The following is a 15,811-nucleotide window of genomic DNA, read 5'->3' as shown; positions in this document are numbered from 1 at the left end:
CAGGTTTATGTAGTAGGAGAGAATAAAAACTGTGTACAATTCTCCCAGTAACCCAAAAGTGCTTCTAATTTAGAGGAAATGATGGTATGAAATCCATATTTACTACCTGTGTTGAATAAATACAAAATAATAAATACAATAAATATAAAATTCAATGACCCTCCAGCTACTAAAATTTCACTAAACACATGGATCAAAGCTTGTTTTAAAACAATGCTCCTCCCTTCTTTGATTCAAGATTTAGGGAAAATCCTGCACTTTCACATACACAGGGACAGAAAGGATAGAAGATTACATGAATCAGAAGAAGGCAGGGAAAGGGAAGAATACCAGAGAGAAGGGTTGCAAAGACTGGGTACTGCTCAAGAAGAACTTGTTTTGCTTTTAATTTAGTTTTAATTCAGCTTGCTTTTAGTTTTCTTCACTTATAGAAAGCATTTATATGCTCATGTGTGTGCATTGATATATATATATAAAGATGTGTGTGTGTGTGTGTGTGTGTTTACAGGTGTAATCACATATCCAGTCCAGCCTTGATTTTAAAATCGTATAGGACATGGCATTGGTGTCTTTGTACTTTAACAGGGAAATCTGCTCTATTTTACCAAGAGCAGATGATTAGCTACTGTTTCCATGTAGACCTGCATTTTGTTGCACCTCCTCCTGCCTGCTGTACCATGCCAGGCTTTAAGTCTGTGTTGCTTCTTCCTTTTCTCAGTAATTAAGGATGTGACCTGTAACATTTTCCTACCAGGAGCTGACTTTCCATGTCATTGTGGCTCCCCCCATACCTGTGCAGGAGTGACATCATGCACAGCCACAGCTGTGCAGACACCATCTCCTTTAAGCCTTACATTGATTTCACCACTTTGTTCCTTTTGGGGGTGGGGGGGGGGGGGAAGGAAATACATAGCTCAGTCTGCCAACCAGCCATCTAAATAGTGTTTAAAATTATTAATTCCCAAATGTTTGTATTAGAAGCATTTGGGTATGTCTCACTCTTGGGCAGTTTGGACTCTTAATGATTAACCTGAACAGCAGCAAAGATGGATTTAGGCCTTGCACTGAGAAACCAACTGCTTCTTCAGAGGATTTCTTTTCTCCCCTCCACTGCAACACTGCTAAAATCGACATCCACTCTCCTTTCATCCTTCTTCTTTTTCACCTTGTATCTAGTACCTAGGGAGATCCCTTCGGTCTCTCTCCTAAGTGTTCCCTGGGGTTTAGAAGCCCAGCCAGGCTGTTGCACACTGTGGGCACAGCTGGAGCCGGGGCTGCAGAGCTGCTGCAGGAGGCTGCCCCTTCCCAAGGGGTCAGCAGGGCTCTGTGTGCTGCTCTACCTGCCTGGCAGTGAAACCACTGCAGGTCCAGGCAGGCTTGATAGTCCCTGTTGTTAGACATGGCAGAGAGAACCTGCTGTGGCATAGGAGGATTACAAAAGCTTTCTTGCTGCTGGGATTATATCAGTTGTTAGCTTGTGGCAGACCAGGGTGTCTGTTCCAAACATGGACACATCAGGGTCAAGAAGGAAAAGGAAAAAAAAAAAAAACCACCCAGAGGTTTGTGCTGTTCCATCTAACTTGAGACCACATCCCAGAGGTCTGGGATGCTTCTTGGTTTGGGGGAGTATTTACTGCATTTACTGTCACTCGCAGAAGGTCTCTGGGACACTTGAGGTAAATGCCTCCCCTACACAAAAGATGAAGCAAAAAGGTGTAGCTCTCAAATTGGAAGCAAATCTTTAGGATTTGGAGGGAGAAATAACATGGCAGCTGTTTAATAATGTAATTAGTGATGTATTCTAATAAAATTGCCTCCTTAATATCCTGAGAAAGCTGAGGTTAGCTGGTTCCTCTGCCAGAGGGAGTGAGCTCACCAAAAGGAGTGAAAATGGGAGTATGAATTTCAGTGGAGCCTGGAGATTTCAGTCTGACTGTGCCTTGTTCGCTTCCTGTCACAGACTTCACAGCAGCTTGGCTTTCTGGGGATTTGCAGAGGTTGGTAAATGCAGGGCTGACTGCAAGGAGAGGAGTGGGCGTGTGTGAGAGGAGTCGCACAGCGAAGGAAAGTGCGTCACTGAGCAGAAAATGTAGCAAACAGAAAAGAGGATAGTGGGAAAATGGAGAATTCCATCAGGGTGGCAGCAGTGTCCTTCAGTCAGAATGAGAAGTCTAAAGGCAACGGGGTTGAGCCTGGGTGGTGTCTGGAGGCACTGGCAAAGACCAGAGGAGCCCCAGTGAAGAGCTTTGATCCTTGAAAAATATGACCTTGTTAGCAGGGTAGTGACAAAATTTATTAACTATCCTTACATAGGCACTTCTGTTCACTCAGCCCCACATGAAATCATGGCTCCTCTGGTAACTCACCGAAAGACAAAAACCATGAAAGATTTTGGCAGCTTGAGCTTTAGCAGAAAAGTGAACAAAAGTGCAGGGACCTCCACTGAAAACTGCTAGAGGTTATTCCATATATTTAGAGCAGATTTAATGAGAACTGTGTGCCTAGAGATTCTCTGTGTCCAGAGAGCAGTGTGTCAGCCAGCTGGGCTGCAGTGGTGACCTTCTACAGGGTTCTAATTCAGTACCTTCTTCCTGAATCATCAGTTTGTACGGACCAATCGTCTCTTGATCTATGTCAATATCAATGGTAACTTTCTCTCTGGTCACTTTTCACAGAAGTACATTATGCTCTTATGATCTTGGTTTATAAGAGGGAAATAATGGAAAGATGAATTGCCTAACAGAGCCAGGAGGTGATTACACTTAGTACATCACAGAGCTTGGTGCATGCTCTTTTCAACAGCAAGTGACAACACAGTATGAGAAATCCCACTAGCTTTTTCCTGAATGCTAAGAACCCAAACAGTTCCTGACTTGTTGGAGTTTCACCTACTCAGCCATAATCTTCATCTCTCTTTCCTGAGAAAATGTAAAAGTAGTTACAAATATTTACTGCCTTTTAAGGGCAAAGTACAAAAAGTTCAGAAACTTTTCCTATAGAAAGCAGGATAGTGAAGAATAAGAATAATAATAATAAACACAATGTTAACTAGACAGATGTATTTATTATCTCCAGAATTGAATGCAAATAGCTTTGCATTCACTTGAAGACAGCAGGAGCTTCTTTGTTACAAAATTCAGTACCTGTGTATTCTTGCATTTGGAATATAGGGTTCTCACCAAATTTAGATCCCATGTGTTGCAGTTTGTGCAGCTTTATTTCTGCTCCTGAATTACAGAGTTGTTCAGGCTTGTGTGGGGCAAGGGACAAAATTACAGTTTCAGAGAAGACACCCTGCCTTTCAACAGTATGTGGAAACTGTGACCTGGCAGTGCATTCAGAGAAACAGGAAAGATGCAACCCCCTACTTAGCAGCTGAATGAGTGAGAAAAACAACTTGTGTTGGCTGCTGGTCTGAGGTCACCTGCAAATCCTATTAGACCACATTTTCTACTTAAACAAAACATTACCAGAGGTCTTATTCTTCCTTAACAAGATGGCCATGCTGTAAAAGCATGACTTGCATACAAATCCACCAATTTTAAAAAAGAAAATCTGTGTTAAGCTCAGCTCTATATCTAACAGAATACCTCAGATGCTTTATGGTGCCAAGGGTTTCACCAACACCTACAGGAAATCAATCAAAGGCTCTAGCAGAAGGCTGAGGGAGGGGAGATGTGTGTGTAATCTCATTCCCGCCTACTGAGAGCCATTGAGAGCAGCAGCACCACCTTCAGCATTTCTCTGGAAAATATTAAGGGCTTGGGATGTGTTTTTGTGGCGCCCACTGCCCTCTCCCCCACCATGGGTGAACAAGGCATCTTGCCCTCTATAGAGCTTTCCCAGCCTCAGCAGCAGCAAGGCATTTAAGGGACTTGTTTTTCTTCCCTCCTCTTTCCTCTTTAGGAAATCCTGTCCCCTTTTTGACATGCTGCTCATAGTGACATCACTGAGTCAGTGACAAGAGTGTGGGGGAGGCAACCCCAGCCATGTGGAGGTGATGTGCTGATGCCTTCCAGAGACCTCCTGTCAGTGTTCTGCTGCCCAACCCAGCCTGTGTCCTGCCCCCACAGTCCTGTGCCTTTCCTGAGCAGGCTCAGAGCTGTTCCCATTCGGGGGAGGGCAGAAGTCTGGTGTCCACGCTCCCTGTGAGGCCCGTGTTAAGCCTTAGTGGGGAGTTTCTGTGTTTTAGGAAGCCATGGGTTTTTGATGGCAAGCCTGGATGTAGTGGCTGGTTGCCAATCCAGTCTCTAGGTCAGTCTAGCAAAGTGAATTTAGATGGTGTGGAAACAAAGTACTGGCCTGCTTCTTCAGCAAGCCATCCCTGCCCTAATCCCCTCAGGGTACAACCTTGGCAGTGCTGCTGGGGAAGAGACACCTGAGGAAAGATCTCTTTTGCCTTGCATAGCAAGAGATGAGAAGGAGAGAGAGAGAGAAACAGGTGTCAAATACTCATGTGTCAGACCAGGAGGGAGTTTTCCCTTTGCCCTTTAGCAAGTCACTCCCACAGCTGTCAGACTGGTGGACATCAGCATTCAGTAACAGGAACTGATAGAGAGATCCCAAATTTCTGACCTCATTGCTGCATAGACTTCTTAAGAAAACATAAAAATCAAGAGCACAAAAGATTTTAACCACTCTATGATTATTCAGCTACTGAATGTTTTGCCCTTTAGCCCATTAGATGTTTTAATAAGAAAGAAAATTACAATTACTATTTTATTTCCGTTCTGGCCACCATTGACAGTGATGAACCCAGCTCACCCAGCAGGGTAGCACAGGATGGGATGATTTAGGGAGCTCTATGCAGACTCAAAATAATTCCATCGATAAAAAGTCTTCAACCCCTCTTCACTTCCATATCTCTTTAAAAAAAAATTTAAATGTGTGCTTTAAAAATATCTGCCTGCTAAAAGGCCAACTGATGAGAGGTGAAGCAAGATTAGTTGCTGATTGCAAAATTCTTGGATTGTATAAAGATTTGTATAAATGCAGATCTTTTTGTGATGGGGTGAGGAAATTTGGGGTTCTGGAGTTCTTGCCTGAGCCTAAGGAGAGATGTTGCCCTACTGCATAGTATGGGCTCAAATGGGAGGTGGTCTCAGGGAGCTCTTGATGGACTAAAAATGTCACTTCTAAACACCATCTGTCTTCTCTCTTGGTGACTGATAAACCCTCTAATCAGCTGAGGACACCGAGGTTCTTTGCTGAAGAGTGCTTCTGTATGTGATAAAACTTTCAGTAAAATGACTGTCTTGGAGCAGGGTCAGTCACAGGGTAAACACTGGGAACCAAGCAGCCTTCCTACAAGAGCTTCTAGGAAAGCCTCTCGAGGACACAGGCACCTTGAGCCAGGAGAACAGGCACCAGTGTGAAAGCCAAGGCTGGCTGGGAGGATCCCGAGGGCTCTGGGAGCAACCACGCACAGGCAGTGCCTGGGTGCTGCATGAACGTGTGTCAGTGTGCAAGGGGCAGCAGGGACACAGCGAAGGGACACAGCTAACACTGTCCCAAGGGCTGCCCCACCTAATCCTGATCCCCACTCTGCTAATCCTGACTGCACTGGTGCTTGCAAAGCTTGTATGGAGTCACCGAAGAGTTTCCTCTGGGGGAAACATTGTGTGAAAGTTTGAAGTAGTTTGATGTTTTCTAAATGAAGCATTTCAGATGCTCATATCAGAGTAACACTTCATCCCCAGCTTTTACTTGGTTTTGTTTTTAAAGAAGCAAAACCTTTCTTTTCTTTTTTATTTTTTCTTTTTAAATGCCTTCAGTACTAGTTAGAACAAAATTAAAAAAAAAAAATTAAACCTGTAATAAATAAATACTTCTCATATTTCTGTATTTTGATATAGTACTTAATAAATTTTGATTTTTTAAAACCAAACTATAATGTAAACAGCTCTGTTTTGGTTTGCCATGCTGCCAGGTCATGGTTGTGCTCTTATATTCAGTCTCTAGTTTGCTGCTGAACCATGAGGTAATAGTAAAGTAACAGACCAGCATAAGTGACAGCGTTACTGACTATTGAACAACACCACTGAGTACCAAAAATAAGAGACAAAAATAAGTGAATTTTCCAAGGAGGGAAAAGCACATGTCATTCCAGGGCCACCATCGCATATTCTTGAGTGCTGTTATTGGCACTTTCAGTCTGAGATGTGATCCCTGATGGGTTCCTTAGCAGGATGCTTCCAGGGCTTCTTCTGATTGTGACAATGAAGTCACCAGAACTATGTAACTGCAGTACCAGAAATCTGATTTCTGGTAGTAGGTTACTCTAATATTACTGTACCTTGAGCTATTGCTCTTTTTTCCCTCTTTTGCTGCATGTCAAGTGTTTACATCCTTGAAAGATTTTCTCCCTTTCTTGTGAAGGCCAATAGCAAGAAGGAGCACTCGCAGTGCTCTTTTCTGGAACTTTGGAGGTGTGAAATATTCTCTTTATGGTCTAGTTAAACCTGTTAATCCTCTGGCAAAGGTTTTTGATAGGTCTTCATGTAATCACATTAATGATACATTATTGCTTTCTCTATTTCTTCCTCCTTTTTTTGTTTTCCCCTTTGTCTCATTACAGTTGAAACTATAGAGGAAAAAACAGCAGACTCCTTGCAAGATTTGTACAGAGCCTTGGAGCAGGCCAGCCTGTCTCCTTTAGGAGAACACCGGATTTCCACTAAGCTGGAGTATAAGAAATCTTTTATAAAGAGGTGTAGCGATCCAGTAGTCAATGAAAAACTGCACCAGCTGCGAATTCTGAAAAGCACTTTAAAGGTGAGATAAAACAGGGAGGAAAAATCCTGCCCCAGGGTTGGATCGGGCTGTATTGTAATCAGAGATTATTGTGTGCAGCTGGAGTCCAGGCTGAGCCCAGTGTGCAAACAAGGGAGACATGGGGAAGCATTGCTTGAAAAGAAGAGAAAAATGTACCTGGGAGAGCAGTCAAAGTGAGGAGATCAGTTTTAATTTCTTTATTTTCTTGTATTTAATATCAGTCAGCTTCTCCTCTTCTAGCTAGTTTAACAGAAGTTGACACCAAATTATTGGAGGAAACCTTAATCCCTGTTTTATCCCTGAATGTTTTGAATTATCAAAACGCATTCATTTTGTAATTGCCAAAGTCTAAAGTTAAACAAAGCCAGCCTTTACAAGAGAGCAGTATCTCTTGCAACACTTGACTGTTTTCTAATTGATGAGCTTGTCCAGGAGGAAACTGTATGTTTGCTTTCTGTGTAAACTGATAGGAGCATTGTATTTAATCAGTAAGATTGATTAAATAAGTAGTGATAATGATAGATTTGAAAATTTATATGGTAATTTTAAATGTACTACAGCTTTTTTAGCCTCCTTGTCAGCTTCCTTTGTTTGTTACAGCAGTTTCAGTTATGCCCTGATAGAGATTTCAGGAAACAATATGCTGGATTTCCTCAGGGACCCTGTTAACTATATTAAATTACCACATTTTAATCCACCAGATAATTGTACAGTGCATTTTATAACAGCTTTCATCAAAGAGGGCTTTATAAACATTAATTAATTTAGTTTTCTATCACCTAGAGAAGCATTTAGACAATATTATTTTCATGCTGTGGGGCTCCCATCCTGAAAAGAAATCCTACATGTGCTTAACTTTCTGTACTGCATCATCTCCTTGAAGGCAACTTGCGTTATTATCTTGGTATGCCAGTCTTTGCAGGATTGAAGGCTGGCAAAAAAGGGCAACATTCACAGCTGTCCATGACTTCTACAAACATGAGAAACTGAAACAAAATCACAGTGCTCTCACACACATCGAGGTGGCAGGAGGTTCACGCTGTAGTTGTGGGTTTGTACCACAGTGAGGTCTCACGCCACAGCTGTGGTTCAGCATCAGCAGCCTGCTGCCATGCTGAATTGTCTCTTTGTTAGTGGTTATTGATACCTGAGATACATTCCTGCAAATGAAACTGCTTTCCTTCAGGGAAGTCCAAAAAACAGCACAGCCTCTTGATCCAGCAGGTGCCTGTTTTTGTGCTTCTCTGGAACTTCTTTCCTTTGGACCAAACAACACAATTTTTTCATTCTCTGTCCATGAGCCGTATTTTCTAAGCCAGTCAGCACTCTTGTTTGGACTGTGATTGGTATAAATCATGCTTAGGTACATGAGACCAATAATGGCAAATGCAATGGCAGCAATGAGCGAAGACAGATAATTGTTGTTTTCTGCATAGAGCAGCAGTGTAGAGTGACACATGCTTGGTTTGCAGTGACAACATGGTAACTTGTGACTGGCTGCATTACAGCTCAGAGCTCCACCTCTGCCACACTATTGGCAATTGTATCAAACAGTAGCTACTGCTGTTACCTAATCAATGAGTCTTTCTTTTTATCAGTACCTATGATTTCTCCTTCCTGAATGCAGCCAATTGCACTAGCCTTTTGGCACTGATGTTCTGAACTCTCCTTGAATTTTATCCTACATAATAATATCCAGAGACAGTCCTCCAAACTGCTTCTGGCTTTTGATGTCCTATCTTCTAAGTCATTAATGAAAGACCTCTGTGCTCTCTGTCCTGTGATAACACAAAATCATTCTCCTTTCACTGAGTATGAGCTGCCTGGCTGGGAGTGCAGAGGTGTGGGACCAGCCACAATCTGTGAGAAATAAGTTATGGCAGCTCAAGCAGAGATCTGGTGATCAGGAGTTCCCATGGTTTCTTTTCCACAGCTTGTTCTCAGCTCACCCTCTCTTTCTGGAAATGGGTATTTTAGCAGGTAGTGTTAATTTGCTATTGTTTGCACAGCAATGAAAGTACTTCTTATGGAAGATGTCTCTGACCCTTCTGATCTGTCCCATCACACACAGCTTGATATTTCCCCTTGCCATGTTACCCAGAAGGATTTAACATACTCATTGTATGGACATGGAAAATGTGAGTTAGCCATGAGGAGTGTGAAACCCATTTTGCAGGGAGGTTGGGGGGAGATTGTTGGTGGCCATGCCATTCCTGTGCTGAGGAGCAGTGCTGGGAACCACAGGTGTGTGTTAGCTGTGTTTCCAAGGATTATGGCAACAGCCATGAGTGGCTGTGGGTACCTCTGGGGTTTACGGTGACATTCAGCTCTGTGAACCCGTCACCAGAGAGGGATTATGGGACAGTCACTTCCCCTGCATCGATGGGGCATGAGGAGGCACCAGCAACTATGTTATATTTTCCCTTTTTCTGCCTTCTCTTTGCCACTTTGTCAGTGGTAGAAGAGGTTGCAGCCAGCCAGCCCATGGCATGCAGCAGATCTGTAGTGAGGATGAGCTGTCGTTCCCGTGGGACTCCTTGCACAAGCCTTTGCAGTGCAGAGCTCAGGTGCCCCATGACAAGCCTGGTGAGGAGGTGTAGCTGTGCTGGCGGGCAGGAGGCCGTGTGTGTGTCTGCATCCCACACACCCACGCAGTACTTCTGATGCTGATCAAGAGCAAACAGATGGCACTTTGTTGTGTGAAACCCATCCTGAGAAATGCGAGCAGCTAATAGTAAACAGTACAGGACTTGCTTTTTCTGAACAAGGGGACAGGTGGGGGAATAGGAACTCTTACTGAGGGTTCTGGACAAGGCAAGGGAAGCCCAAGTCCCACAGGGGAATGTGGGACACCCTGTAGAAAGGCTCCTGTGTGTGAGTGCTCATAGATCAGATAGTCCCTGTGCTTTCTGGGGCTCTGAGGCTTGAGTTCGTACCCCCCATTCTCTGCTTCCACCCCCGTGATTGATTTTGTCAGTGACTCATCCCCTGCATTAACTATTTGTTTGTTCCTTTTCTCTCACAGGCCAGGGAAGGAGAAGTAGCCATTATAGATAAAGTTCTGGATAATCCAGCCTTGACGTCTAGAGACTTTCAAGAATGGAAACAAATGTACCTTGATCTCTTCATGAACATCTATGAAAGCAGCCCCCCGAGGGACTCTGTTAATGGCTCCTCTGAGGTTGAAGCACTTATAGCTTCGTTAGCGCACACTCACTCTTACATAGAAACACATGTATGAAAGTCTCTCTTTCTGTCCATTTGCTGCACCCCAGCCCTTTACTTAAGTGCATAAAGTAGTTTTTATATCAATATGTGAGAGCTCTAGTAAATTATATTTTAATGTTACTCAGCTGTGTGAAACCTTCAATGGTCAACGATACCACTTCTTTAATGAGGATTTGTATATTTTATAAGCTACCAATGCTCTGCTTGTGTTTACCTTCTGTGAATTAAAAAAAAACATGATCTTTAGCTATTGAAGAAAAGTATTTAAAAGCATTTTTGGAAGACTGTGGCCTTCATGCAGGAAGTTCCACATGCTATTAAGCTTTTGTTATCAAAGGTCAGTTTTACAATGATATTTTATATTATATAATTCCAGTATTGCATTGCATTTTTGGAGTGCAGGTACTGTTTTGGTGGTGGGAGAAAACCAATTTTTATATTTAATGAGAAACTCTAGGAGTTTTCTTATATAACAGGGGAAAAGTATAATGCAGTGGTTGTATTTCAGTTTTGTCAAACACATCAAATGGTGAAAATCGGCAGACAAAAAATGACTAATGTGAGTTTAAGTGTCAAAAGGTTAGGTGTTATTTCCTTGTGCTTTTTTAAAGCCTGTTGCTAAGATTTACCACCACTGCAAAGGAATGCTGGTTTGTATTAAATTAAGACCAAATTGTGTGTTGTCTCTTAATCACATTAGATTGATGAAAAAAAAAACTGTCATGGTACTGTGATTGATGATGCTTTTGCACTGAAGGTATCAGTATAATGTGCAGATTTTGCAAAAGAGAAAATGTAGACTTTCAACATTGTTGGTAGCAGCGTTTCTTTAGCCCAGAACAGCAGCAGTGGAAAACGTTTCCAATGAAATGCTTCAAATCTGAGATGCTTTGAAGATTCCCACAATAGAAAAGGAGTGAATAGGATTTTTCAAGTAGTTTCCTATGTGTTTTCACAGCTGTGAAATTTGGCTGTATTGTATGCAGGGATGATGTGTGATGAGAGCAGAATTGAGCATGGAACCTGAAAAATAACCAAGGAGTAAAAAAGCCTCTGGTTTGCTTTTGAAGGGGAAGGATGTCTCTGGATTCTGCTGAGTTCACAAGCCAATTAAAATGTTTTAACCTTTCATGAGATTTGTTATCTGCTAAAGACAACTCAGTGAATATGAGGGGAAATAGCTCCTTAGAGTTAGGCACATGCCTGAAATAAAAGTGGGAGAGAACTCTTAAATCATATATTTACTTTTTATGAACTTGGTTTTGAAAAATGTTAAGAGCATGACAAAATATTTCTGCTGCTCTTCAGTATTTTGCTGCATAAGTTAGGACTCATTACATGATTTAATAATGCTCATGTGGAAAGGAAAAACCTCCTGTATACTTTCATGAGTTGTACTCTTAACCAACTTGAGACTATTGCCTGTACAGCTCAGTGAATGTACTTTAAACTTTATGAACTCTGATATTTCCTGGCAGTTATATCCATGAAGGGATGAAGGAAAGAATGGACAGATTCCTTTCTTTCTTTCCTTTCTTTCTTTTTTCTTTCTTCTTTCTTTCTTTCTTTCTTTCTTTCTTTCTTTCTTTCTTTCTTTCTTTCTTTCTTTCTTTCTTTCTTCTTCTTTCTTTCTTTCTTTCTTTCTTTCTTTCTTTCTTTCTTTCTTTCTTCTTTCTTTCTTCTTTCTTTCTTTCTTTCTTTCTTTCTTTCTTTCTTTCTTTCTTTCTTTCTTTCTTTCTTTCTCTTCTTTCTTTCTTTCTTTCTTTCTTTCTTTTCTTTCTTTCTTTCTTCTTCTTTCTTTCTTTCTTTCTTCTTTCTTTCTTTCTTCTTTCTTTCTTTCTTCTTTCTTTCTTTCTCTCTTTCTTTCTTTCTTTCTTTCTTTCTTTTCTTTCTTTCTTGCTCCCCTTTTTCTCTCTTGCTCTCCTTTTTCTTTCTTTTCCTCTTCCTACCCCTCATTTTCTATCTTGTTATTGCATTTGGATTGCAAATGTTCTGCAGATTTTGCACAACTGTACAGAAGAGTGGCCTTTCTGTAGCCCATTTTCAGTAATCCTATATTCAAGTTGTCTGGATGACAAATCATGTATTAACGTTTGTATAGAATTCTGGATCCAGTGTAAGATTTGTACTATTAGAAGAATATTGTTTGTATAAACTGGACATTTATTTACTGCATGGGTACTGACTTGTATATTAAATTTGTGAGGTTTTTGTAAATTTCTCTTAAAAATGCTTGACTTGAAATGGATCGTGCTATTGTTCCAAGCATTTAGATTCTCTTGCTATTGTTTTACTGGACCAAAAGTAAATATATTCATATGAAAAACTCTTTATATCTGATGGATGTATATGCACATTGTGTAGTTGATTCCTTGTCAAAACCAAGGCAGTTCAGAAGACTTAGATCTGTTGCTATGCAACAGCCATTCTGCCTGCACTTTACATTAGTAAAGTTAGCTTGATTGCTTTAAAGGTGAAAATTAAACATTACAGTTTTTTAAGCTAGTCTAGTGACAAAGAACATGTGTCCTCTCCATTGTGCTGCCTTCTTTTAAGACTATTAAATGTTCTTCTATATATATTTTTATTGTATTAACTCTCAGCCTAGAAAGGGAACACTGTAAAATGAAGTACAATAAATTTAGCTTTTAAATGAACATTTATGGTTCAAGATTCACTTTAGTCCATACCAGATTGATTCTGTGTCATCTGACCATTGCGTCTGCATTTCACATATTCATGTATCTTAAAGTACCCCAGTGTGACTTCAGATGCTGCCAGTGTGGCCAAAAGGGAGTGACAATATGACACTACTGCTGATTTGTATGTAAGCAGACACTGAGTAAAGACTTCTGAAAACCTTCAGTTACCTCCCTCCCCTTTGTATTCTTTGATGAAATTAAACCTTTTTTGACTGCTGGGTTCCATCATGTAGCAGCAAAGCATTTTATGAACAGGTGTGATAAACAGCGGATGGTGCTGAGGTAAATGCCAAGGCATCAGTAACAGCTTGTTACTCCTGTAAGAAACTTCTTGGAGGCTAAGGATAAGGATACCCGCTCAGCTCTGGCCATCTGAGCTAACACGGGGTTTGGATACAAAAGAAATGTACATCACCAGTAGTGCACATCTCTAAAATAACACAAAATAAGCATCTGGAAGGTGTTCTACAACAAAGGCCACTGAGAGAGAAATGGCTTTTATCAAACACTGTTTTAACTTTCAGCTGTAGCTGAGTCTACATAGTGAAAAGTCCATGCTTTCTGTCCATGCTGGTTAGCTAAGACATTCTTGCCTAGTAAGTAATATATCAAATAATACCTTTTCCTTGGCAGTACTTGCTACTAATTCTTGTAGGCATCAATTTTCTAGTCTTTATATAGCTCTCTTTCCTTTTGCTTAGCCATAGCATAAAAACTCAATAGCACTTACCATCTGGGAAAATTACCTTTGATTAAGAAAACAGAAAAGATGGATTATATTTTTTAATATTTGAAAAATCCCACTTGCAACACCTACTAATTGCTATCTAGATATTATCCAAAAGTCAAGGATTACAATTCTCAGTCATCGCCTCTAAGTGTGCTACTTGCTACATCCTTGCTCAGTGAGATCAGCTTCCAGCTTTATAAATCCTAGATGTGTTTCCTGTGCTGGAGTCAGATTTTCTTGCCTGTTTCCACCAAGCATTTGGCTTATCCAAGCAACACATCCACTTTCACATTCAGTGCCAGTGCAATTTTCTTCTTCCCCCCGACCGCCCTGCTCACTCATCTCCTGGGATAGATATTCCTCAGCATGGGAGCTCAACAGTTGGGCAGCTTCTTCTGCTGGCTGTCACTGTCCTGCTCTTCGGCCACCTCGGAGAGCTGGAGCACGGCGCACTGCAGCCCACACCACGGCAGAGGGGCCTTGCAGATCTCTTCCCAGCCATCGTTGTCAATGTCATAGCCAACCACGTCTTGTGTGGAGACCTCCAGCGAGTTTTGCCATTTCTTTCCCCCAATAAGAAGAGCTGTTTCCTCTACCACTGCCAGGCCGTAGGAGAATCGATCGTAGACCAGTGGTTTCAACCGAGTCCATTGGTTTTGATCCGGGTCATACCTTTCTATTTCAGAGAAAGGTTCATATAGTCCCAGAAAGGTGAATATGGATCCCCTGATTGTTGCCATCTGATGCCCAAACCGAGCAATGCTCATTGGGGCACGTTTCACCCACTGCCCTTCAAGTGAGCTCAGAGAATAAACGTCATTGCTTGTGCTGGCTGAGGCCGAGTACTTGCCCCCAGAGATGTATATGGTGTTCTTGCAAACAGCACTGGCATGACCATGTATCCTGCATGGCAATTCCCTGGCCTTCGTCCATCTATCCCTGCTGATGTCATAGACTTCCACAGATGAATGCAGCGACCCGTCCTCACCCCTTCCACCAATGGCAAAGATATCCTTGCCTAGGACACAGCAAGAAAACTGGCATCTCTTTTCCAGCATGCCCGTGATTTGGGTCCATGTGTTAAATCTTGGATCATACCGATGGACCTTGTTTGTAACCAATAAGGTCTTTCCAATTTTAGCATCACCCAGGGTACCACTTTCTATCTCCCCACCCAAGACATAGAGGAAGTTCCCCACCACACACACGCTGTGGTTCTGCACCCTGTCCTGCAGCTGTGTGAGGGTTCGCCATTTGTGATTGTAAACATCGAAGGACACCACGTCAGTGACAAGCCCCTCGCTTGCTGTGCCTCCCCCCAGCAGAATGATCCGAGTTTTCTGGTTCCTCAGTGTGGTGGACTTATCCTGCAGGACAGGTTGTTTGAATACAGATGTGTGATAATTTATTGCTTTTATGATCAAGCACTTAATACCTGCTGAGAGGGACACTTCTGACTGTGTGTAGGTTTTTCTCAGCTCTTCCACTGGGATGAGACCATATCTTATGTGCTCTAAAAGGCTGCTTGCGTGATCCAGCCTGGATTTATCCTGCTTCAACCACAGCAGGACAAGATTCAACAGGCGGCATTCTTCCACCATGGGGAGATCTGGTGATTGAATCACTGCTAGCAAAGATCTGAAGTTCAGCTCGAGAAGTCCTGACAAATCCAAGTCCAGCAGCTTCCAGACATTTTTGATAATGTATTTTTCTGCAGCTGCTAGGGCATCTGGCAGGTAGAACTTCCTGGCCACATTGGCGGAGTAGCAGCAGTTTTCCAAGGCAAGATTGTTAACTAAGTACTGATTGCACAAGCCGATAGCATCAGTGACTTGCAAGTAGCTTGCAGCTTCCAAGGTATCCTCCAGGCTTTCAAAGGAAAGGGGCAGCAAGGATGTGTAAATGAAATCCAGGATGTGCTGGAGCCCAGTGGGTGAGACAACTTGTAGGTGAATGACACTGGCTTTAGACTCTTGGGTATAACTTTTGAACATGGCTCGGAAGTAGTCGCTGGAGCATGCCAACAAGGACTTGTGTGCAGGAAACTCGTTTTCTTTCACTTTCAGCAAAATGTCACAGAGAAAGCCCTCTGATCTCAGGCTCTGATATTGAGCGAGCACGGTGGTGCAGTGTGCTTTGCAGTAGGACAGGAAGTAGCTCATGGCAGACAATGCAATACTTTTCCCTTGAGCTATTAGAGCTGAAATGCAATTAGATATTGAAACAGCTGCCTTACTCAACAGCCATTGCTTGAATGCCCAGCAGACCTCCAGCTGTTAGAGAAAAGCCCAACCCAAAATAACAAGTCAGTATCTTGCCTGGCATAGGGGGACAGTTAGTACATTTGTAGTGAATTCAATTCATTCCTTTATAGAAA

General features: G+C 42.1%; 2 protein-coding genes across 2 annotated transcripts in view; one reads left to right on the top strand and one right to left on the bottom strand.

Annotated features, from left to right (window-relative positions):
* Positions 1–11,504, top strand: part of CNKSR2 (connector enhancer of kinase suppressor of Ras 2) — a 202,357-nt gene extending 190,853 nt beyond the window's left edge. The window contains exons 21-22 of the mRNA XM_053935604.1: positions 6,578–6,774; positions 9,800–11,504. Of these exons, the coding sequence (XP_053791579.1) occupies positions 6,578–6,774; positions 9,800–10,015 (413 nt within the window). The 3' untranslated portion in view covers positions 10,016–11,504. The remainder of the gene's footprint in view (positions 1–6,577; positions 6,775–9,799) is intronic.
* A 2,304-nt stretch (positions 11,505–13,808) lies between these two features.
* Positions 13,809–15,596, bottom strand: KLHL34 (kelch like family member 34). Its single transcript, XM_053936515.1, has one exon. It carries the CDS (start codon positions 15,594–15,596, stop codon positions 13,809–13,811), a length of 1,788 nt encoding a protein of 595 aa, XP_053792490.1.
* Positions 15,597–15,811: the final 215 nt, after the last annotated feature.

Source organism: Vidua chalybeata, chromosome 2 (assembly GCF_026979565.1).
Source record: "Vidua chalybeata isolate OUT-0048 chromosome 2, bVidCha1 merged haplotype, whole genome shotgun sequence".
NCBI classification, from domain to species: domain Eukaryota; kingdom Metazoa; phylum Chordata; class Aves; order Passeriformes; family Viduidae; genus Vidua; species Vidua chalybeata.
This window is presented reverse-complemented; position numbering and strand designations above follow the sequence as displayed.